The sequence below is a fragment of the Ischnura elegans genome, chromosome 5 (genome assembly GCF_921293095.1).
Source record: "Ischnura elegans chromosome 5, ioIscEleg1.1, whole genome shotgun sequence".
Lineage (NCBI taxonomy): Eukaryota > Metazoa > Arthropoda > Insecta > Odonata > Coenagrionidae > Ischnura > Ischnura elegans.
Window position 1 is genome coordinate 55,494,128 of NC_060250.1, and position 24,913 is coordinate 55,519,040.

At 41.1% G+C, this 24,913-nt stretch overlaps 1 protein-coding gene across 1 annotated transcript in view; it reads left to right on the top strand.

Annotated features, from left to right (window-relative positions):
- Positions 1–24,913, top strand: part of LOC124159696 (proline-rich protein 36-like) — an 836,869-nt gene that overhangs the window by 364,819 nt on the left and 447,137 nt on the right. Inside the window, exon 2 of the mRNA XM_046535606.1 lies at positions 16,797–17,003. Coding sequence (XP_046391562.1) covers positions 16,797–17,003 — 207 coding nt within the window. The remainder of the gene's footprint in view (positions 1–16,796; positions 17,004–24,913) is intronic.

Below are 24,913 nucleotides of genomic sequence, written 5' to 3' on the forward strand. Positions count from 1 at the left end.
TAACATCTGTAATTCACTTGAACAGCGTGGGTGTGGAATTTAAAGTGGCAAAAGGCGTTAAAGGTCAGTGTAAGGGATGTGAAAAGGGAATATATATCTAGATTGAGTATTTCCTGTATATATACCAGATGATGTCACTCCGCAACCGGTCGTTTAAAATTATAGATGTGAAGTTTACAGTTTTTTTATATCAACATGAATAAATTTGATTATATCACGCCACAAAATATTGATTTTGTGATAGTATAAGCCATAATTACCTGGGAATTTATTGGGTATTTAATCCTATAAATACCCAGGCATTTTATCCGTACTACTAAATACCTGGAGCCATTCCACTCGGGTCTTGTTGCTTCTCCCCAACCCCAGCCCTTTCCCTGCCATTTATTAGTATTTCATGCCCGTGCATGTGTCACTACCTTCCCTTTTGCGGTCTCCCTAGACGGATGGCAGCTTGATTCTGCTGCGGAGAAGGGAAAGACGTGAGCTCACACACAGGCACACTGAAGGCAAGGGCAGACGTCTACCAGCAATTTCGCTCCGAGCGAGGGCTTCATTATACGTTGCGTTCCCGTGACTTTTCCTGTGCCCTCTCCGGGTAATAGGAGGTAAAAGAGCCCCTGGAGGAGAAGCTAAGGAAATGAAATGCTAGCTTGCGAGGACCCTGGGAAGACCGGGGGATGTAGTCGAAGAAAAAAAATCAACCAGTATGCCAGACTGCCTGAACGGCAGGGTAATCCTCGGAAAAAAAATGATCCCTCCTTCGATTTAATAATGTTTAGAAACATTATCTGTCTTAAAATTGTTTTGACCGCGAAAATTCAAGCATCAGAGCAAATTTCTGAGGGGTAATAGTGAAATCAAAGGTGAAGTCTAGGTTGAGATGTACAATTACGTAGCCAAACCTACCTTTTAGTGGAATCGCTGAGTGGAATTTTTCCATATTGAAATAAAAACTTGCCATAATCTACGATTGAAAAATTGCAAGTATTTATTTCAATACCTTTTCCTTATGATAGTTTCTATTATATTGAATTCAATTAGTCTCGGAGATGTTGCATAATTCTTCATTGTTTAAAAATCGGTTATGGACAGAATTTAGGTGTACTATTGTGAAACAATGCCATTCTTTCAAAAGTTCGGTTTTGCTGTTTGGAAAATCTGTGATCAGAATTCATCTTCATTTGTAGCAGTTTAAAACTCTAGGAAAATCTGTATTCGATTCGAGGGGGCTAGGCCATTCCAAGAGATATTTTATGTTTATCATGGAGTGAGGAAATCCAAAATCAAGGACTACCGATGAGGTTGAGTCCACCGGTGTTCAACCGAGCTTGAGCTTGAGGACATCGCGATGTCGGGCGTCCGGTTTGCATGCGAAATGCGTCCGTTTCGATGTAGCATTCATGCGATTCCATCAGATAAGGGAAGTCGTGGAGCTGTAAATTCTTTATCCGCGCTTGGCTAATCGATGTGTTCGTGTCGGCGATTGATCGCGCATGATTGGGTGAAATGCCGGAGGTAACGACATTTCGCCATTGATTTCGATTGATAATTTCCGTGAATGGATGCTCTGCTTGAATAATCTATTTCAAATTAATGTTTGAGCTGCTAGGTGCACATACGTAAAGTCGAGGTACTTAAATTGGTGTAGAATAAAGAGTTTGGAATTTGAGGGGAATAATGCGAGAGCTGTGTGATTTTTTTATTATTTAAAAGTTAACCTAAATTGCAGTTTGCAGCTGATTTTTTTCGGATTCGTCTCCAATGCGAATTATCTTAACCGTGTGGAATTTCTCTCTTCGCATTATTTAGAGTTCTTATAAAATTGAAGTAAGGCTACTAGGGCTTTATGACGTATAATGCGAATGATGAAGATCTTGATTGTTCATTTTATCAAATTTCAATTTTTACCTTTGGCACAAGCCCTGGTCAATACGAATTGCTTTCTCTCAATGAAATATTTGTAACGCGGTGTATTTATTTAATTATTTTATTTATCACATCCCCCGTAAACAGCACATGACGGCCTTTTACAACGAGGGTTTCCAACATTAACAAAGTACAACACAAACATCCATGCCCTGGATAGGGATCACCTATGCAGGCGGGATTCGAACCCACGACCTACGGTTTAGCAGGCGAGGACTTTACCCCACCGCCACCGAGGCCGGCAATTTATTTAGATCCCTTATAAAGTGGTAATGGGGACTAGTATTTGATTGCATGTAATTATAATGATTTTAAATAATTTAAATACAATTCAATTGACGCCTTACGGTTCACGGTAATTTGAGGTGCCCTGGTCCATAACTAATGTTATTCTACCGGTTTAGGCAGTTTTTCATGGACCATTTTGTGAATCACTCTGACTTTCCCATCATCAAAATGAATTTTTCTCTTAATCACTTTTTTAAATCCCATTTTATTTCATTCCATCCATAGTTCCTCATCTCTTCCCCCCACCTTCCCTCGATATTAATGCTTGTACTCTGTGGAACTTTTGCTCTCAAATTATTGGTTGACGGCGAAAAGTTACGCCGCTGGCCAATCCTGTGGCTGTCTCGTGAAATCTCTCCTCTGTTGTCTATTCTCCTCTCTCGCACTGCCTGAAATACGAGAACTAGGAAGGCGTATTCCCGAGCGTCCTATTTACCCCCAGCGATGGGATCGGAACTAAAAGCATTCAGCCTCCGGCCAAATACTTCTGAACACTCCCACAAAATCAATGGCAGCTGATTTCTCTCACCTCCAACCCCCCCCCCCCCCCCACCCCCGTGAAAGTGTATGTAATCATTTATGGTCGGAATGTGTAACGCACCGCCCGCGTTAATTCCGAGCTTTATCTCTCTCGCCTGAGCGTTCCGGGAATTCCTGAATTTTTCCCATAGGTGGTGTTGAATTTGGTGTTGTTTTTACCCCCAGCGCATCCTCGCCGCCATCGTCACCGTTTCGGAATGGTTTTGCAAAGTGATTGCGCTCCTATGACGTCACTTTTTATTTATTTATTTAAGGAGTTGCTCACATACAGTATTTCTGCCAATTTATAGTGACGCAGTAACAAACATGAAATTTTAACATAAAAAATCTGAAGAAAGAGTACAGGCATAAGATAGTAAAGAACAAAGAGTGAACGCACGAGAAGAGGGAGGTTTATTCATTAGCCGAGGAGTAGGGCATGGCGAGTTTGATAAATGAGTTAAAGGGCGGAAATAACTAATCACTTTTCAGTCCGGCACTAATAAATGCGCCATTTTTATTCTATTATCCTGTCCATGCCCTTTTTTTACGTATTTTTCTCTTCACAGATACACCTGTAAGGTTAAAGTAGCCCGTGACCTATTCCCGAACCATTCATTGTCTCATTCAAAGTTGAATGGCTTAATTGGCTCAACTCACATAGCTGGCGCGTTATGTTGGCGCCGTTAATATAAATTCGAGTGTGTATTTGTAAGCAGAGAGACTTTTTTTCTCCTCATAAGTTCACCGATACGTCGCACAAAGGCCATCGATTCGTCGTTAGCGTCACGCATTAATCAGTGCTTCAAATTTTATTCCTCGTTGGAGTTACAATGAACTGATACCAATGATGGTGTCAACCCATTTCTAACCCGAAACGGAAAGATGTGATTGAAGGATTAGTGTTTTTTCGTACGGAAACATGCGTTAGGGATGTATTTTCTTGACGCTCGAAGTGTGAGAATTGAGGATGGTGAAGATGCATGCTACTGTACGACTAAAGGTCTTTCAATGAGTGCCATGAAAATGTCTCGTAATAAAAAAAAAACACGAGGAATTATCTTTAGGATATTGATGGGCGTAAATGGAGCGCGCTTATGGGCCATTTTGCAAACCACCTAGACTCTCCCATTTCCGATTTAGCTTCCCTATACCATTCACAGCATGACTTATCCCTTTCCATTCAATCTCCCAAAGGAAATGAACTGATAAAATTTGTTAGGTTCACTAATATTTGTATTTGAAAAATCACAAAGAAATTTCCACAAAGCACAATATATTTGAACATAGCAAAGGTTATAATTTCATTTTCCAAAATGGAAAGGTTTCACACAGCCAAGCCGGAAATCATCAGTTATATCTATGACCTATTCTCAATCTCCCCCGCGTACTTAAAATTCCTCCCTCTGACACGGTAGTTCATCTCTAATAACAATGGCAATCTCTGCATGTTCCCTGCTATTACGGGCCCTTTCTTGCACTTTAGGTCGGAACCAAGCGCTTGAGGTAATTTGTGAATGGTTACGTCGCTTCAATGTGTGATCACCAATGCACGGCTCGGCATAGTATGCGGATCCAGTGCGATTTATGCACAAACTATAAAGACCCGGTATTGATGATGCGACCCCTACAGCTTATATCCGCATTATGAGCCATTTAGTCTCGGTTTTAAACTCCGTTACTGCAGTCCTGAAGCGGTAGGACTACTATCGCTATGGCTTAGCTGCCTCTTGTTATCCCGCTGCAGTTAGTGTCGTTAATCGCGCTCAATTGTTACGGAGTCAAAAGGTGGCGCAACGATCTTTTGTTCCGTGTGGGGATTTCCTTGGGATCATCCAGATGAGTTTTGCCTCGATGGAGTTAAGTGCTTTAAATTCCTCTCGTCCCGTAGTATCCAATTATGCCGTCGCCGCTTGCTTTCTGTGAGGATATTTCTCTTAGTAGCTCCAAGCCGAAGAAAGGATAATATCGAAGAGCTAAGTGGTCTTTAGTACTGGCGTAGGCCTAGGATTCAGAGGATCGGTAATCATTTACACTGGTCGTTTTCTTCAAATTTTCATTTTAAATATGTGTGTTTCAGTGAAGGAGTTTATCTATATTTACAGAATGTGGAACATTTTCACTATGGCGTTTGTTGTTTGAAAACAATACTTGATTTTGCTGGAATTTCTTTTATAAATACCCTTCAAAAGTTGTTCAAACTGTAGAATAATTTACGTTCCGTTTACGCACTATTTTTTGTAATACTAGTCTAAATCATTTCGGTAATATTTATCAGCCAGGATGGCTTAACTTCCCCAGTTGATCTTGGAATTACGAACCTTTAATTTGGCAATTCGACTTTGACCATGGAACAAAGGCTGCTATTGCCAAGTATTTTTTATAGAATAAAACAATAAATTCACAAGGAATGCAATATATGTTACGTCAGGTACCAGGGGGCTACGGATATTCAGTCTTCTGACCCGCATTCCTACATTGACATGATTGCCATCCGTGAGATGAGTCGAAATCATCCAACCATTCTCGAATGTATTTTCTAAATCTTCCGGGTAGTAATTGCATTTTCCATCACTTCCTGGCGAAGGGATGAATTATATCCGCGGGAATTTCAGGCGAATTCCCGTCCCTCTTCCCGGTCGAAAATTCTCGCAGCATTGGCGATCTCATCGCAACGTACTATAACTTGTCTCCGGCGCAATAAGGGTCATCGGTCGTGATTCTGCCCGCGGCCATATTTCAATGAAGTTTCCATTTATATCGCTCGAAATTATCGGGGGTGCGAAATCAGATGTGGTGATCCATTTCGGCTGTCAGCCGAAGCAGGTACGAGTGACGTGTGTGAGCAACGTACGCAGTATCGGTAAAGACTATGTTGACATTGCGCGCGATACCACTTTTATTTTCTCGAGGGAAGGAAAACTTCCATTCCAACCTCTGTTGGAGTTGGAAATTTCAATGAGGAAATTTATTGCGATCTCCGAGTCGGAAAGATAAGCCCTTTTGGCGTTCGGAACGTTGCCGTTAGGCGGTAGAGGTGGGGAGTTAGTAAAACGAGGGATTCATAAAGCATCGAGCGATGGCATGTTTAATGCATCGTTTCCTGGCAACCAGGTTGGATAGATATACATATATGTATGCGCGTATATCGTGACAGTTTGTTAAAACAAATTTAATGTCGTTGATTTCTGGCGGGAGCGGGCTGGAGAGAGTGTAAAACTGTTTGTCCACCTCTGCATGATTGTCTGTGTGTTACCCGTGAATAAATAAGTTAGCGGGGCGATGAAGTCATAAAATCCTTTACCCACGTAATGTTCCCTTCCCGTTTATCTCTCTAAAATGGGGTTTTTGTATTGCCCTCCTTTATGAATGATTGAATATTCAGTATTGGAATGCGATAGTGTATTAGTATCGATGATTGGCGTTTACGATAGGTAATTTGGCATAACTTTCGTCTTATCGAACTCGGGATAATTTTCGAGGTAATATATCGTAATGTATCTCCCGATAAATAATTGCCTTGGTATTAAATATCCCGATACATCAATTTATGTTTCAGATTTTAATATAATAACATACAGTGTTATCGCATCGGGCGGCAATGTTTTTGCCGGGTGATGGATCACGATATTTTCTCGTGTGATAATTTCATCAGGCGCGATATTTTATTTTTGCTTTTGGGCGAGTCATCACGATTTTTTTCCAACAGCAATGCACCAGTAATTTTTAAAACTCATAATCGGATATCCTCGATCTGTTTGTGTATCGTAAAATTTTATATTCTGTTTAAAGGTAATTTAGTTTAATATTTCGATACATGGACTACGCCGAGGAACATTTCATCTTGTAAGCGACGAAGGATTTTTATACGATCCGAGAAGAATGTTTGAATGCTGGGCACTTGGAAATCTTGCTTCGGAATGGAGGAGAGGGGAGTAGAGTGGAATACATGAAAGCGTTTGCGTGCGTTCTATTCAAGCGGTGGGGTTGGCGTGCTCGGCGTATTTCTGCTAAAGGATGCAAAGTGTCCTCTCTCCCCCTCTGTCCGCCTGCTTATTCTAATTCATGAAGTCAGCTTTCGCCGTATACTTCAACGTTGTAATATAAATCTCCCCTCCCGCCTTCTTGCCATTCTCTCTCTCCTCTCCCCTTCTTTTTCTCTCTCTTCGTCCTTCCGAGGATCCTTGTACTTGCAGCTCACGATTTGTCTCGTGGACATTCGTCTCTCATACCCTCCTGTCCTTTTTCGCGTGCGTTTTTTCCTCATGATCTCCCCCTCCCCCTGTATCGCGCGCGTATCTCGCATGATATTTTCAAGGTGTGATGCGCGAGGTACTTGCCCCCGTGCACGTAATAATCTTCTCGGTACAAGTTTGAACCACGTGCCGCATGGCATTTACCGAAAAGCTCTCAAGGGTGAGAGAAGTGCAGTGATGAAACACTATCAATGGGGTTTTTAAGTTACGAAAAATGATTCGTTGAGTGAGAAAAATATTCTGATGATCATCTGCCTGTCTATGGGGAAGGGTTTTGTGCAAGAGAATTGTTTTCATTGATAGCTTTGTGGGCAATTGACCATATGCGGAGCGCGAGGTGGTTATTATTAAATTTTTGTGTGTTGTCTGTTATGTAAATCTATCTATCTAAGGCATGATATTGCCTTCAGTAATCTAGAAGGCAATTTGACGGGTTTTAAATAATTAATTTGAGCTGCTGATTGGCTCAAGTGAATATGTCCGAAGACAGGAAATCCAAATTCCAGTTAAAGTTGCTGGGGAAATGTCTGCGAAACCGGTTTTTCGATTGTCTTTGGCCGTCATCAGCACAGAGGTGAACAGGTATTGAACCGCCGAGAGTTACTGGATGTATTACTCTCGGATTTATTCTCTTAGGTCGATTTTTTTCAACCGACATCTCGTGCGGTTCAAACAAAAACCCCTGGTTTAACCTGCGATATCGAAGTCAAAATATAATACGACTGTTGCGATTTTCTCGGTCTCGAGTGTGCCTATTCGGAGTTAAATTCAGTAGGGCCTTTGCTTAAAAATCATTTGTCCGCGCTAAACTCATTGTATTCATGAAACGGTACCTCGCCTTTTTTTGTTGACGTGATCTTCTGTTCCCTCTCTCCAATGCCTTGCGATAATTTGTGTTCTCTCCGCCACTCTCGGAACTCCTGGCTGCTGTGCACGACGCTACGTTGCCGCTATTCCTCCCCTTTCTCGCCGTTTTCACCCTCCCCCTCTCAATCTGTTTTCCCATGCGTCGTCCTCTCCTTTCCTTGCATTCCTCTTTTTTCCCCTCTGTCGTAAGAGCCTCCCGTTCCATCGCAAAGCCCCGTCCTATTGTCGCCCACCCTCGGGATAATAATCGAGTGAATGACAATCGCGGTGGCGCATGCATTATTTCTTCGCTCCTCTCTGACTCCGGGAAAAAATTCACCCCATCTACCCTTCTCTGTCTCCATCTATCCATCCCCTCTTCCCACCCCCTACTGCTCGCGCGTGCTTGGTAAGCGCTTATAACACACGGTGGTGAGTACCTGGGAATCGCACAATAGGGAGATCTCATACGCGAAGTAATAAATAAAAAAAACTGCCGGGTCATGAGGGAGGATAAGTGATGGCACTGGTAGGGGATCCCTGTGGTGATCCCATGGTTTTGATTCGACTAGCACAATGAAATGTGTCTTGTGAGAGTGAGCTTTCAGTAGTTACTACGATGTTATTATTAAAGGTATTCTGCCGGTTAGTTAAGGTTTAGGGGAAAATTCTGCGAATCTCCCCTTTCTGTCCTCACCGTCACATTGAAACTCCATCGGCATTATAATGCTTGGTGTTGTGAGGGAAATGTAGGGGTCTCCTTTAAATTGCGAGTGGGGTTTTGAGGTTTGTCGTTTTTCTGCTCGGGATTCCATTCGCGTTGCAGTTTAGGCTTTGAGGAGCGTGGCGAATTAACGCAGAATTGAATAATTATGCCGCTTCTGCTATTGAGGGAGGCGTGCAATCAGCCATTGCGGAGATAACTTGGCGCTGTTTAGGTTCTTTGCTGGTTAGTTCCTCGACCATTTTGGCTTGTTGATTGCGAGATGAAAGTATCTTACGCTCTTTGGGGAATCACTGGCAAAGATCTCGCATTATCATCATCACAGATTTTCCATCAGTTAAAATTTCCGCGTTAAATTTTCCGGCATTAGATTTGCGTGTTTAATTCGGCGATTAACTCTTCATTTTACACGACCCTGCTCACGAAGCTCCCTCTGCGCCGAGGAAGCCGCTGATTATTGTTTAGTAGTCTGTGTGCGTGGGTTGGACTCGATTCGCGTTTGCGGGGCTGAAAGTTCTGAAAGGCGTCAGGATAGCGAATTAGTGATGTAATTGAAGTCAAATCAAGTTATTTTGTTGAAAGTGGTGCATCAATATGTACAAGTAGTTGTAAAAAGTATTAAATTTAAAAAAAATCGCTCACTTTCTACATCTACTCCAATCGTGGGAAAGGATTTATTTAGTTTTGAAAGGCACTTTGTTCAATATGTTGTAATGGTTTCATTATATAATATAGTGGTAAATTGCTTTACAAATAATTAACCGGTACACTCTCATACGACTAATGCATGCTTGCATCCTTGGTCATTGTGACCTTTCGGGCTTGATCAACCAGATAAGTCGTCTGTAGTCGAGTATGGCATACCATAAAATCAGTTTGGACTATACCAGAATGTTATGACAATCCGATTAAATATAGGATCGATTAAAAAAAGAGATAATAGATAAAAGGTTGGAGAGGAAGATTTTCAACATATTTAGGTATCCGTGATTCGATCGGCAGTCCTTGGAATGGGATTCTGAAATGAAATTTAATTGCCGGAACGAAATCTCCATTGGTCAACGGTCAGCTCCATATCAACAATCGGTGCTTGACCAATGCCCTAACGCCGATTTTTTATAACTGATTTCAAAGTAGCACCAGTAGCCTTGAGGATTAGGCCGGCCCTTATTTTTCAGAATTGCAAAAAGTTATGTTTTCCTAGTCTCAAAATGATCCAAATGGTGTTTATATTCACGTGTTAAAATTTGGTTACTTTAAAATTACGGCAACCCGTGCCCCAAGGGCCCTAAGTACTAAGGACCCTCAATTGAGTTTTTTGGGGCCGAAAAAGCGGTATTTCTATGTAAAACGTAAAAGTAAAGCCCTTTTGGGCCGATTTTCTGTTTGTTTTAACCTATCTTTAAGCGTTTACGAGATATCGTCCGTCGTAACGCAATCCCCCCCTTAGGGCGCCACCCCGCACCGCGGCACCGCTGAGGTATGTCCCGCACCACTTACTAGAGATTTCCCCTCAACCCACTCCCCTCCCTCGGCAAAGACTTTTCTCCTGATGTCAAGATCTAGCCTCTGAAGAAATGTGCTTACCTTAGAAAGATTTTAATTGCCATTACAATACTTCTAATCCAAGAGATCAATTTATTTTCACCCAGTCCATGAATTTCGGTACATTAACCAAAATAAAATAGATTTTCATAGCATTTCTAATTTTTCACTGACATCCCATATTTGGCAATTAAAGTGCCTTTCCGCACGTAAGGGTTGTATTGCGATGAAAAGTCACACTTAGTAATAAATTTTGAAAGCTCTCTTCCTTCAACATGACTGCTTAAAAATCTTGAATTAGTTTCACTCCTCTCGCTGCACAATCATTTCCCACTTAATGACCCCGAATAATTTGCAAATCGTTCTTGTATGTTCATCGCATTCTCTCATGTTCACATAAAAGAATGCAATACATATTTACAATACATTAAATAGCTTTCTCGAATTAGTGGTGACAAAATTTGGTATAGATACCTTAGTCATGTCTTTACGTTTACAGAATGCCTTCTTCGGTGGATCATATTTTCCTACACAAGACCACATACGGCGTATCACGTTTTTTTCACACCTAGAAATGGATCCGTCAAAGAATGACAGGCATACGAACTCCTCACTCATGTACCACAAGTGGTTTGAAAACCTCTTTTGTGCTGCTTTCGCTATGTCCAGGTTAACACTTTCGTAATTAACAAGTCTTTGTAGGAACTGCGGGTCACTGATGGGAGCTAATGCAACAAAAGGAGCGGAGAACCACATCGTTTCATTTCCTCTTGAATATATTGAAATCTATTCAACCAATAACTGCATTTCGTTCTCCTATTTATTTGCGTAAGAACTTTATTTCTTCAGCCCAAGCACATTTATCCGAGAGAATAACTGCACTTTCCTCATCGCGCGTCAAAAATGCAATGGTACCGCTCCTTGCAATGCCAAGCAAATCATCAAGTTTTGTTACGAAAGATTCTCTTCTCTTCATATCCACTGTAGTTCGCGCTCTCTTTATGCCGTTGCACGTTCATCCATTCTTTGCGTCATTTTTCTAACTTTTCAATCGCCTTATATTCCGTAACGACAGGAATTCTAGTTTTATACTATGGATGAGACGCATTTCTCAAGGTTTTTCTCGAACTAAGTCTTACAAATTTCGAACCCATTAGGTGATAGAGAAAACACACAGTACTTCTCTCACTGTCGGTAAATTTGAGCCGAGTATTTCTTCACTTTCTTTACCAACCAGTTCAATGCCTGGATTTAGTCTTGATTACATGCCTTTCCTTGTTGGTCTATTCTTAAAATGAACGTCACGTTCATGATAAAGTATTTATTTCACCACTTTTCTCCTTACATCCTAAAAAACTTAGCACTTCCTATCCTTTGCACACTATACACCAGAACTATCTCTATCCATCCACAGTGATCTACATCCGTGAACTGACTACCTCGTTTCGTTTTTTTTACATTTCTATCTACTGTTAGAGCCCTGGAAGCCCTGCTCATTCCCTTCATTCCTTTATAATTCATAGACACAATTTTATCACATGCTTATAATATTTTGTACCTAAAGAGCACTTTGGAACAAAGCCAGCTGGAATGGTTCGCGGCCGTATGGCGGCAAAAAATCAAGGTCTAAGGGGTCGGTACCCAGTACATAGGACGGCGTTGAAGGGTTAAAATTGACATTATAGGCTTTAACAAAATTAATCATGACACAAGAGGAACAACCTATTCAATACTGTACCACTAGCATGTAAATCTTGTCATCAGGAGCAAAGTCATTGCCGAGGGAGGGGAGTGGGTTGAGGGGAAGTCTCTAGTAAGTGGTGCGGGACATACCTCAGCGGTGCCGCGGTGCGGGGTGGCGCCCTAAGGGGGGGATTGCGTTACGACGGACGATATCTCGTAAACGCTTAAAGATAGGTTAAAACAAACAGAAAATCGGCCCAAAAGGGCTTTACTTTTACGTTTTACATAGAAATACCGCTTTTTCGGCCCCAAAAAACTCAATTGAGGGTCCTTAGTACTTAGGGCCCTTGGGGCACGGGTTGCCGTAATTTTAAAGTAACCAAATTTTAACACGTGAATATAAACACCATTTGGATCATTTTGAGACTAGGAAAACATAACTTTTTGCAATTCTGAAAAATAAGGGCCGGCCTATTGAGGATGGGTCCTATATGCCGGTTGAATTTAATTTTCTCACCCGTTGGCGAGCCCGAGAGAAGTGTGGACATAGTTCTTTTGAGTTGGCGATGCTTAGCTACGCTTTTGCAGTTGTGGAAGTCCTGGAAGGTATGTAGGAGAAGGGAGGAGGCGAGCGAACAGCACGCCCAAGTGCTTCCCGAGTGGCCTCTAAATCCTATCTCGTCGTTAACCCGTCAGTCACGCCAGCTCGTCGCCGTGCCGCTAAAGTGGCCGCGCCTCCAAAGAGGAGGAGAGGAAGGAGTTAAGTGCCTAAACGCCCTGTGCTCGTGACTCGTGTGACTTTACGAGAGACCCAGATGATGCTCATAGTCCCTAAGAGTATACGAATGGAGATATTTAGCTATTTTTCCTCCGTGTTCCTACAAAATTATCTTTTCAGCTAAGTATACGTGCCTGTTTTCTTAATTAGCTCTTATCAGATCATAACTGCCAAGCTCGTTACATATCTCATATCCTCTACCTTCTGACTTGGTTTACTTTCACCGCGGGGAAATTGGCGGAGATTAGGGAGTTTGAAAACGGTATCGTGGAGTTGTTTATGAATTTGACGCCGACGGGAATGCAGGCTCCGCTGTAATATTTTACCGTCTAGGCTACACTGTGGAGCTGGAGGTCTATTATGGTGCATTATTGAGATCTCGCGTACAGTCTACAGCGGTGATTATGGTTCCTTTGAATGTAGTTTGCTAGGGTAATATGGGTAACTAAAGGTGAAGAGAATTCTTGTGATGATGCTGGCTTAAAATGTTCCGTCTGGTATAATGTGAAAATTCCCTTGAAACGCTGATAGAATAGTTAAATTAGACCTCCATGAAAAGGCCTCTGTATCAATGAAAGGGAAACCATAATGGATGGACACCCTTAACGTATTTAACAATGTCGGCCCTCGGGTAAATGTCTGGAAAAAACTAAAAATTAAGTTAATTCTTGTGATTATGCTGGATTCAAATTATTCGTATGTTACAGTGTGAAGAGTCCCTCAAAACACCGTTGAAATAAAAGGTAGTTGCACTTTTCCACTAGTATTTAATGCGTTCGACGCGTTTAGGCTTACAGTTTTTTTGTACCATATGATGGTTCTATGGGCTGAAACGCTTCGTGCGCATTAAATAATTACGAAGAAACGCTTCTACCTTTCATTTCAATATGTCGATCTTCCAGGATATCACGCCTGACTCGGTTGGACTTCCTCAAAACACTGATGGAATCATGCAGTAGCGGATTCAGGATAGGGACAAGGGGGGGAGGCTAAGCGGGGTGAAAATTCCAGTAGTGGTGGGGGTCGGAAAAAATTAGCATTCTATCTAGTGCAAATTGGATACCCAAGGGGGGGGGGGTATCCAATTACCCCCCTTATATAACCCCCCCCCCCCCCCCATAGAACCGCCACTGGAATCGCGCAATTTAGACCTCCATGAAAAAAGCCTTTTTGTCAATGACAGGGAGCACTGAACGGAAGGACATCCTCAACTCATAGAACAATTTCAGTCCCCGGGTAAGTGTTTGGAAGACAGAATTCATGAATGCTGTACCTTCTGAGACGACTGGTACTCCAATACATAAGATACTCATAATAAGATCTCTGATCCACTCAGTATGAATGACGTGCAATCTTGCGACTTCCGAAGCGTACCCACCTTGTACGCTCGAATGAGTTGCATTTCCTTCTGAAGTTTAGAGTGCAAAACGTGCTACTCATGCGCAACAGTGATTCAGATGGTAATGAGGGTGTGTCCCCGTCATTTTGCTCGGATAAGTAGCTCATGAAAGCCGACGTCTGTGTACAGTCATTAACTACCGGGTCTCATCTTTAAGTATGTGAACGGTAGTAATTTGTTCGGGATCGCAAATCATGAAGTTTAATCACAAGGCGGTAACGCATATGACTAGTGGGGACGGCTTAATACCCATGAGCTTTGTGGTCGGGATCAAAGTGAATTAGTACTGGGATGGTCTAAGAAAATGAGAAGCGTTTTTTCCGGATACCACCACTCATACTGTATGCATGTCGGCGGCGAATTTGAATAATTTCCTCGAATTCCGTATAAAATGTGTTGAATTCAAATAGGCGGGATGATTTATGGTTCTCACGTTGTTATCCTTCGTTACAATTCAGAGTCCAAATGAGTTTTCTTAATCCGGTGAATTGACGGAAAAAGATTTATTCTTTTCAGCTTTGAGAACATCCATTCTCACGATGTTTCTTTGGCGCTTCAAAGGTTCTTGGCGTTCCTTTTTCAATGATTACTTGAACGTTTGAAATTCTTCGATATATTAACCAGCGATCTTGACCTGCACAGTTAGGCTTAGCATTAAATTATGTATTTTTGATTTAGTTATTTTTTTGATTCGTCTTATTTCTTTCTCACTTGGTACGTATTTTGACCTAAATCATCGGTAATTTATGTTACGTATAACTTTGTGCGCTATCACGCGCACCGGTGTAAGTCATATTTAGTCACATCGAGTACATATTTGATTCATATGGAAAAAAACTTTTATCGTCACCATTCCGCAAAATCTATTGACTCCTTCATGGAGGATTTCATCTTCGGTTATTTTTATAATAACTCGTTTTGGTACGTAATTTTATATTGATCGTGCATGGTCTTTTTAGTGCACTTAGTAGTCTTAGTTTTCTAGTTTTCATGTACAGAATTTAGTTTTACTTGATAGGAAACCCACAGGAGCCTACGAAGATTTGCGAATTTTATAGCGTAGTTTTTGAGAATATTAACTGCTCATGGTCTAAATTTTTTTCATGAAAGTCGGCTAAACGTCAAAGAACTATAATATTATTTTACGCGGAGTACACCTATATCCTCTCCTCCCTTTCTTAAGGCGTTGCCCTCGTCTGGGTGAACCATTAATGCTCACGCGTGCTCATGAATGTAGTCACTATAGTCTTCTCGAGCGATGACCGGACCGCGGCGTGCTTCATGGTTGAGCGACGTGAACCCCTTCCAGCAGCTCTCGCCTCGGCGCGACTCTTTTGTTTCGTGGCGGCCCATTGTTTCCCCCTCCCCTGCTGAAGGTGCATTGTTGTGTCCCTACCAAGGAGTTTGGTCCCCATCTCCGTTTCGAACGTTCGCCCGAGCCAGCCGAATAGTCGTCCCTCGACGTGCTGCGCCCAGTGGAATGCTAACCTCCATAAAAGAAGAAATAAAAGATAAAAAATGAACAGGTTTTTCGACTGCTTCATTATTTATTTAAGGCGACACGCCGCGCTTGGTCCGTCATAATATGTTTTAACTCCTCGCCGGGAATGGTCCCGTCTCCCTCCGTTAGGTGGCGGCATCAGCGTGTATACAAGCGACATCGTGTCACGCATGCACCCTTTCTTTTGTTCTTTCATCCTCGCCTGGTTCCGATTGTTTTTTTTTTATTTCCACATCCGGGTGGTGTCTGCTGCGAACGAAATATTTTCTCTCTCCTATGGCCGAGAGTCTCTCGCTTGGCCGTATTTTATGGGGATTGAGGATGTCCAAACTCCGCCCAGGCCAAGGAATGCCTATTAATGTAAATGAGAATCAAAATTATAATCTCCAGTAATTACGAAGCTATGAGTATGTATATGGCTTGTTAAGATTTGTTGGCTAACGTTCCGATAGGTTTATCTGTCGTCATCCTCAGGGTATCGACGATGTCTGAGGTTCTGCCGAAGTTCCTTACATCGCACTCAGGACATGTCCTGATTATATTATAAATTATTATCCTCCAATCATGTCGTACTCTTTCGTTAGCTGTAAACTAATCGTGCTACCCGCAATACCACCTTTTGCCCCACTCACTCATTTGGCGATAATGGATCTAGGTCACTGGTAATAAGAATTCCGTTGACAAGAATGGAAGAAACTATCTTTTGGGTGTTGTCTTGGGATATTTTTTCAAATTAGACATTAATAACTCAAATTTCAAGCTAAAAGAACGTGGGGAAGGACCAAAGTAATCAGATTCTGTTGTACGTCATTGATTTGTATTTGGGTTTTCATAATTGTATGTTCCTATTATTCTAGTAGATGAGATACGGAGGAGACAGTAGGTATGGATGGGAGGAGTACTTAGCGGGGTGGCGTTTGAAAACGGTGTTAGAGGTTAGAATGTTAATGAACGAGGGAGGGAAGGAAAAGAATAGGAATTTTAGATAGATTGAAAGGGAGTAGGCCTTACAGTGAATTGGAGAAGACAGTGCTGGAAGGACAGTGAGGCTCCCAGATCACTTCTTTAGTACCCCATGGAAACCTACCTTAATCGGTAGAGTACTGTAATAATAATTGTTATTCTAATTTAGCTTTATCTTTATATACTAGGATTGAATGATTCCATCAAAGCGCATGATTCGCTTGATACGCTAAAGGCCTACTCCTGATATGCATGATTGTTTTGCATTCGATTTCTCATTACGGTACTTAATGTATACTTCATTTTTAATGGTGAGAATATGCTTAAATTGCATACTGATTGTTTGATTTAATCTATTTTCGCAGAGCGTGGTGAAGCACTCGGACAAAGGGTCAAAAGGCCTGCAGCTCAACAACTCGGGATGCTCTCCCACGGGGACCCCCGCGCCCGGCGCCGAGGAGAACGACAACAACAATGGGGAAAGCGGCAGAGGGTCGCCAGGCGCCATCGGCACCAAACCACCGAGGCCCAGCGTCGACGCCCAGGGACAGCCGCAGACACCAAATCAGCAGGTCAGTTGCCTCCATCAATCCGATTTTCATGCACTCAACGCGTTGCGTTCGAATGGCGAGAATTCTTGAAATTATTTCCCCGAGTGTTCCGGACGTATAACGATGATTCTCGTCATTTAGGCGCTTCGACTTAAACAGTTTTAAGCAATACTGTAGGCATTTGGTTGTACGTTTTCTGTCATTTTGTGTTACTTATAATTAATTATTGGACGTATCGTAATGCTTGATTAGGTCAAGTTATATTTTAAACATTAGCGTTTTAACCATGCTCGAAGGAAAGGCAATTCGCCCAAATTGGCACGTATATTCGATTTCAACTCCTCTACCCAGGTTACGTAGTTCCTCTAGGATGAAATACCCCGGTACGCAACACGTTAAAGACCTGATAAGAAGATTGCTACGTATGAGTATCAAGGAAAGACAGGTGAAGAGCGTGATGTGAAATGGAGCGTTTTACAGCTTTAAATCAGTTAACGCGCAAGTCTTTCCACCGCGGCGAGGTTGTAGCCCAAGGGAAAGGTTTTTCTCGTATTTCTTCGATCCTTCGGTGTCCATACTTCAATAGAAGATAACTACTAATCTCGATTTAATGGTTGATTTTATTCTGTCTCTTAAATAGTCCACCAATCGATTTATCATATAGGAAAATAGGTTTCTGCATACGTAATGATGCTTGTGTTTACTATATCCAGTTACCTTAGTTAATATATTATGTTTGGCAGCTGCCTTTGCGGCACGTTAATGCCTTTAATAAATTCAAAACGCTCTCGTAAACGTTAGAGCTCACTAATAGAATCTTCAACAGTGAAATTGGAACAGTTGTTGACAGTTTTGAAGAGATTTATCCTGAAGGTAATAATGAGACAACAAAATGAATTCTTTTGTCGATTTTGTTCTTTTCGGCGTAATGGGCTCTTTTAATAATGTTTGCTTTGTTGATGATTCATATTACAATATATTTAAAAACCTGTTCCGGTGGAAATGGAGCGTTGGAAGGTAAAGTTTTAACGTTCCGATTCTTTATTTTTTTTATTAATACAGTCGTGTCTTTCCTTTTACCGGTTGGCTATAAAAATAAATTTTCCGTAATAACTCGGCCTGTCGTGGGATTTGTTATCGCCGTCATTAAATCATTTGGCTCGCTCCCGCCATTATGCATGCGGGCCCCCGATGTTGAATCATTCATCTATGCGCATATTTCAAGAGGCCTGTCCTCTTCACTACGATTCATTTACGTTACCCGTTTCGTTTCATCGTCTTTAATCTAGTATGCCCGGGCTTAAAATTTACTCTCCATCTATCTGCCTCTCTTTCTAACTTCCCTCGCCGCCATTAAAATTGACTAACGGCTTGCGTAATAAAATAGCCGTCCCGCGTCGAGCAGTTTGCATGCACTTATCGCTTGGGATGCCCCCCCCCCACCCCCCCACAAACTGCAATCGTTTCGCTCCGCTACGTACTTCCCCGCGAGGTTACAACAATGTTATTGATCGTTAAAAGCGTGACTGTGACAGCGTTGCCCCGAGAAACTGGTCTTGTGGAGGTCTTGAAGAGAATCAAATAAGTAAAAGTGAGTTGAGAAGCGTGACCATTTATGTTAAAAAAAAACCACTAACGCCTTGCGCCGAGTGTTTTGAATGCTTCTTTAGTGGTCTAACCGAAACGACTAATAAAGCCTTTCAAGGAGTCTATCGTGTTTGAAATTTTCTGACACATCGATGGGATGAATTATAAGTAATTGTGGACAATGCCACTCTTTAGCTCTGTGAAAAGTTTCCATAGCGCAGTGTTTTCAGCCATTGATTTCTTCAATGCAGTTATACCTCTTCATGGTTAAAATTATATATTTTGATTTACTGAGTTTCTATATCTTAATATTTATTATCTTTGGAATTAGAAATGGTTTAGGCATCGAAACAAACTGCAGCAATAATCTTATATGATACTGTGTTCTGTATATTCAATCCTACTTATATCCTCGTGCCCGTAAGCATCGCCACATTCTTGTGAATTTATAGACTTCAGCATGAAAATGCAGCATCAATAATTTTCCAGAGTAACGATGGTATGAATGGTATGAAATACGAGTAGCAAATAAAAATAAAATAATTTAAAAACACGCTTTTTCGTAAAACAGTACGAAATTCCCTAAAAAGTAGAAAAATAAACATTTCATCACTCTGAGAATAAAACGTGGGTGATGATAAGTTTTACATATTGATATTGCGAGCCAATCCTTGAGATGCGTTTGCACTGTGTAACATGTTATATAAACATGTTATATGTAGCAAGTTACTTGTAAAATTTGTTTAACATACATAACATTTGTTTTATAAGAAGAGTCCAGCGGAGCCAAAAATGCGCAAATAACATGTTGCAGATTCAGTCCTAACCCACCCGTCAACTGGCTATCCTCACCATGCGCCTCACCTCTTTTCTTTAACATATTACACATTTTCCCACTTCGTGCGGGAAACCAAAAACTTTTTATGTAACACGAATTTTTGTTTTGTAAGACAATGTTACTTGTAACTTGTGGCACGGATTTTTTCGTAAAACATGTTATATGTAGCTTGTTTATATAACATGTTACACAGTGTGAACGCACCTTTGCTTACCATTCAGACTCTTCTACACTAACTTATAATAAACCTAATCAGCACTCACGCTGTATTCTCCGAGTGAAGGAAATATTATTATTAGTACATATTATACTGTTTTGGAAAACTGTAGTTTTTTCAATATTTTTTTCACATTATTATCATTAACAGACACTTTGTTACTTCAAGTGTTACAGTGCCTGCTATTGATAGTATGGAGTACTTCCACCACGTCCCTAGCTTCAAGTTTCGATTTAATCTTTTTTTAAGTTATATTTTTTTTTATTTTACACTTACAAGGGAACGACTCAATGGGTAAGATTGTAAAAATATGTTTTTTATAAAGATTTGTTTTCGCAACTTATTTTCCCCTTCAATCCACCGGACTCTTTTGATTAACTGCGATTATGGTCTGAGTGAACGACTTCATTGTTTCCGCTTAGAGTCAACATAGTATCTTTGTGATAGACTCGATCCCTTCTGCCGAGGCGGTTCTAACCTCACTCTGCATTCGACGTAGTCACGAGCAAGTCTCTTAAGTTAGCTCTTATATACTCAACCCGCCGCGTGAATTTTTAATATCAGTCTTTTTACGCGAAAGGGCGTTGTCTCCCTTGCTCCCTCAAGCGTTTTCTTGCACCTCGCAAGGCCGGGAGCAGCTTTGAAGCGGTCGCTATCTGGCACTGCCTTCGGGGCATTGATTGGCGTAGAACTTGTAATTCGATCCGCCGTTTGTACTCTGCGGTTTTGACACCATGCACTCTCTTCGAAGGTGAACCGATTTTTTTCTCCTCATTTTGACGGCTGAGAGGATTGAAGAAGGCTGAAGAAGGGTAATAGAGATTTTTCGAAGGCAAAGTTTCGTGGTAGGTTTCCGGTGCGTCATTGAATTGGTGCTGCTTTGTTTCTAATCTTTAAGGTGAGCGTGGTTTTGAATTGAGTGGAATGTTTGACTGATAACTGAGGGGCTCCGGGTACAAATCCTGAATAAATTGGATTAAAACTTCCCGATTGTTAATCCTCGATAAAGTTGGGGGATCGGGTAAGTGTGGTGGCTAGAGTGTTGGCTTCCCTCCCGGTGGACTCGGTATCAAATCCCGGCGGCGGCAGAGAATTTTCAGAGACTGCACGATACCCGCATGAATGTTGTGTGGAGGGCTTTTCAATCGCAACACTCCGTCCGTCGGATGGGACGTTAAGCCGTGGTCCCCTTGGCGCCTTTCGTTAAGAGCAGGCTAATGCAGACGCCGTGTTTTTCTCCACCCTTCCTTCCTTACCCTTCCCTCATTGCGCGAACGGCGTAAGCTGTCGGTCGCCTCCTCCAAATACCATACCACCCCAAACAAATCACTCAATGGGAGACGGGCCCCAGGAGAGGGAACTAGACGCCCTCCCCTAAATATGTGAAATCTACACGCCTATAGCCTCGAGGTGTACCTCACCTTTCCAAATCAACCCTCGAGTTGAGACACGGAGTAATTTAGTGGACGCAATGCTGTATCATATTTTAAATTTTTTGTTGTTAATAATATAACCGAATCCGTCTTACTTATTGTTATTTTTCATCGAGGCCTAAAAATGCTTTCGGATGATGTGTTGGATTATACGTGAAGTATGGTTCAAATTTCGTGATAAAATAAATTCATTCATTTTTATACAATGTAAAGGATGAGATAGTTGTTGGCTAGTTCGGTACCTAGCTATGGATTTGAAACAACCCATTACAAGTCCAAAATTAATGGCGTCGTTAACATTTAATCGTTATAATTTACTTAGGATTGATTCCATTGAATCAATTTCAGCATTTGAGCCCATAACAGGCAGAAGGTACACGCACGATGTCAAAATGAATAATCCGTCTGAATCTTTCTGAGTCAAATTTCGTAACATGGAGGCCGGGAATTCTTTAAGATAAATTCTTGGTCCGTTTTGGAAATCAATATGTTTGGGGTTGTATTCGTAATGTTTTAAAATGTCAGAGGAAGAGCGTATTTCAAGTATAAGATTTCTCGAAAAGTAATTGCGTTTCAGAAATGCAGTTTTTCTCATCGTTAAAAATTTCCTCGTCGGAGCATTTGCAGACTTTCCTCTTAGAAGGGTAAAGATGCCGTCAAACGAAATCACATTGTAGCGTTTTGCATTTTGGCGTCGGGAGCCGTCGACCCGAGTTATCTAGAAGTTAATACGATTGCGGGGTACTCTATAAAATCATGCCGTATTTTTTTTTGCTAGTCCGTTTTTTTCTTAGTACCGTTTTCCGCTCTTAGTTGGTTGGATAAAATTATGTGCTTTTCGGAAAGAATATGGGGTAAGATGAATCTCCTTCGGAAAATAATATTTTAGCCGAGAATTTTCTCCTTTTATTTCGCCCGAGAATAATTTGTTTTGGCTCTAGAAATGTTTCCTCATTGAAATAGAAACGCATGTGGCCTCTCGTGATGCAAGTTGCAAGCTCGCATCACCGGAGAACTGGGTTAGCGGGTCACTCAGCGAGGATTTGAAAAAGGACGTGAGCTTCGCTCTCAGTCAAAATCATCATGGAAGCATGAAATCGAAGAGGTAAATGATGAAATATTATTTTCCGCGTGTTGCTTTTGTATTTACTTATCTTTTTATGTCTATCGATCCCTAGTCAATTTTTCAAATTAACTTACAACTTTGTTATATGCTTTCACATATTGCTAGTTGTTTACATTCCATCAAAAGACACCATTACGTAACTTTGAAATCCTTCCGTGTTATTTTTTCTTTTGAATTGTTTAGGAAAAAAATTAAAGGGACAGTGTGATTCGTTGTTTTGGCGGTACGATGACGAGATGACTCGCTTTTCATTGTAGTTTTCGGTGCTGTAAAGAGTTATTACGATGTAAATTATCCAGAATTATTACTATTTCTTTATTTTCATCGTTTTTGTCCCAATTTTGTCTTCTGTACCGTTGTCATTGCGATTAAAAAGGCTCTAATAATTTTCTCAATAATTTGAGGATGAGAGACAGAAGCTCATAGTCTAATGCTTGAACAGAGAACTTTTTGTATTGATTAGGGGCTTCTCTTCCATGCCAATGGGCTCGAAGTCATTATGATTCAGAGTTAGTAATCTGAAAATTGGTTTGATTCAGCCCTTCACTCCTTTCCGATCATAAAAGTGGACATCTGGAGCGAACTCATTTCCTTGCAGCTGCCCGCCGATATATTCGTTTTTATATGAATATCCCAGATAAGATATGGCATAGTTTATTTGCTGTTGTTTTTTTAGAAAACCGCGTAATATTAGTTGCAGTTTGTATGAAGTTCGTTTTGTTCCATATCAACTTCTATCTAAAATATTTATGTAAGTCATAGTAAAGGAGTGAATGTTACCAAAGACTGATGACCCCAACGTGGTAATAAATATTTTACAGATTATTTAACATGAGTGATGTACGCATAACTGTATGGTTGCTGGAGGATTTTGCCAACCATCCTTGGTCAGTAAAAGTTTAGTGTAGAAGTAAGTGGATGATGTTTCTTTAACATCTCTCGTATTATACTAATCGGAAATGAATCCTGGAACTTAAAGCCCCTATTGCTTGTGAAGCCTCAAGATATTTGCCTCTAGATTGACGTTCCGTAGCTACCAACGACTCTGGGAGAGTTTCACTAAGGTTTGCATAAAATTAAACTTATTTTATAATGTCATTGTTATTACTCTTTCGGTTTAAGCAGGATTGCATGAAACATTTGCTTATCATTCCAGTCATCTCCTTCCCTTCATGGACTTTCTTCAATGAGCAATAGATTTATCTTATTTTAACAACGTTATTGAAAAAAAGAATATTTTTTGTAAACGATTTAAGCATCGATTTATTGTGATGATATTTAATGATATCCTTAATGCTCAGGGAATAAATTTGGCTTTGGTGTGGGGTTAAACCCCTTCTCCCTTGGCGGTGCACACGCGTTGGTGGACATATTTAATTCGTATTAGGTCTCGGGGAGAGGTGCGAACGCTTCGGCTCGTTTAAACCAATTATATGCGTTGGCCAACACGTCGTCGTGATGTGTGATGGAAGGCATAATTTCTCCCTCTCTCTTTATCTCTCCGACGAGAGAAGAGGGAGTTCAATCGGCCGTTATATTTTCGGCCCCTTTCCCCCTCTGTTAAATAATTCATGCGTAAATGGACGCGTCGCTTAGCTCCTTATCGGGAGCCATCTCGTCATCAGTGGCAATTGTGAGACGGACGAAGAGAGAGAGAGAGAGCTTATTATCGACTTGTATCGATCACGCCTTGAGCCGTTTGCGACCATCGATCGACTCTTGAAGAAGCCGTATGCTATCATCTCCCGTTTCGTGGCCTTTCCTCCTTGTTCGCTCCAAGTTCCTTCTCTCCCATAGTGTTTGAACCTTGGCATTACGCGAATTTCCTTGCTATTTCTCGGCACCTTCTTTTTTGCCGCGAATGGTCGCTAAAGAACTAGTGGGTGGGTGGAAGAATTATATCGTGTTATTTCGGTGAGTGAATTGCAGAAGGCGTGTTGAGTATCCACCTGCTTAATTAAAGGAGATTTTACAGTTTTGATTTTTCACACTTTGTAATGGCGAAAATTGCAATTAGTTGCAACGCGTTTCGACGCTTGGCTTCTCCATCAGGTCAAATTTTCGAGTTAATTAACTCTGCAAAAAAGTATTATTTACCATAATTCATCGTGTTGTTCCACCATGTCTGGCTTGGTACAGTTTGACTTATTTTTTCGTTGTTATAGTTTCTTCATTAACCCTGAGTTATATATGCACTGCTTTTAGTTTGTATAAGCAGTATTATGGAATGTATTGGGAACAACTTGGTGTAGTCCAATGTTTTTTTTCTTCATGAACCCTGACTGGTGTATATTTGAATGCATTAGGAACAACTTGGGGCTGTCTAAAACCCCTTGACTGTGTGTTGTGCTGGTTTTATTATCTTTTGACTCACAATCAGATTTTTTAAGGATGAATGTCTGCCGTGTAACCAGTACATCGAATCATTGGCGATAAAATATTCTGTAGTCAATTGAGTGAGATAGGATACCAATGTAATTATTGAAGGAAATATTGACCGTAGCTGTTCACCACGTAGTTTGAGAAAATTGTCTGAAAAATTCTCCGCAGTATGGGTTTTATAAAGTACTGAGAAAGGAGGTAATGAAATTTATCTATTCTGAAAATCCTATTAAAATCTCCTTTGCTTTGAACCCTCTCATTTCCTTTAGTTTTTTAATTGAAATAAGTATTTGATTGTAGCGGTCAAGGTATAACTTTGGATTGGACGTTCTCTTATTTTTGTTGCGG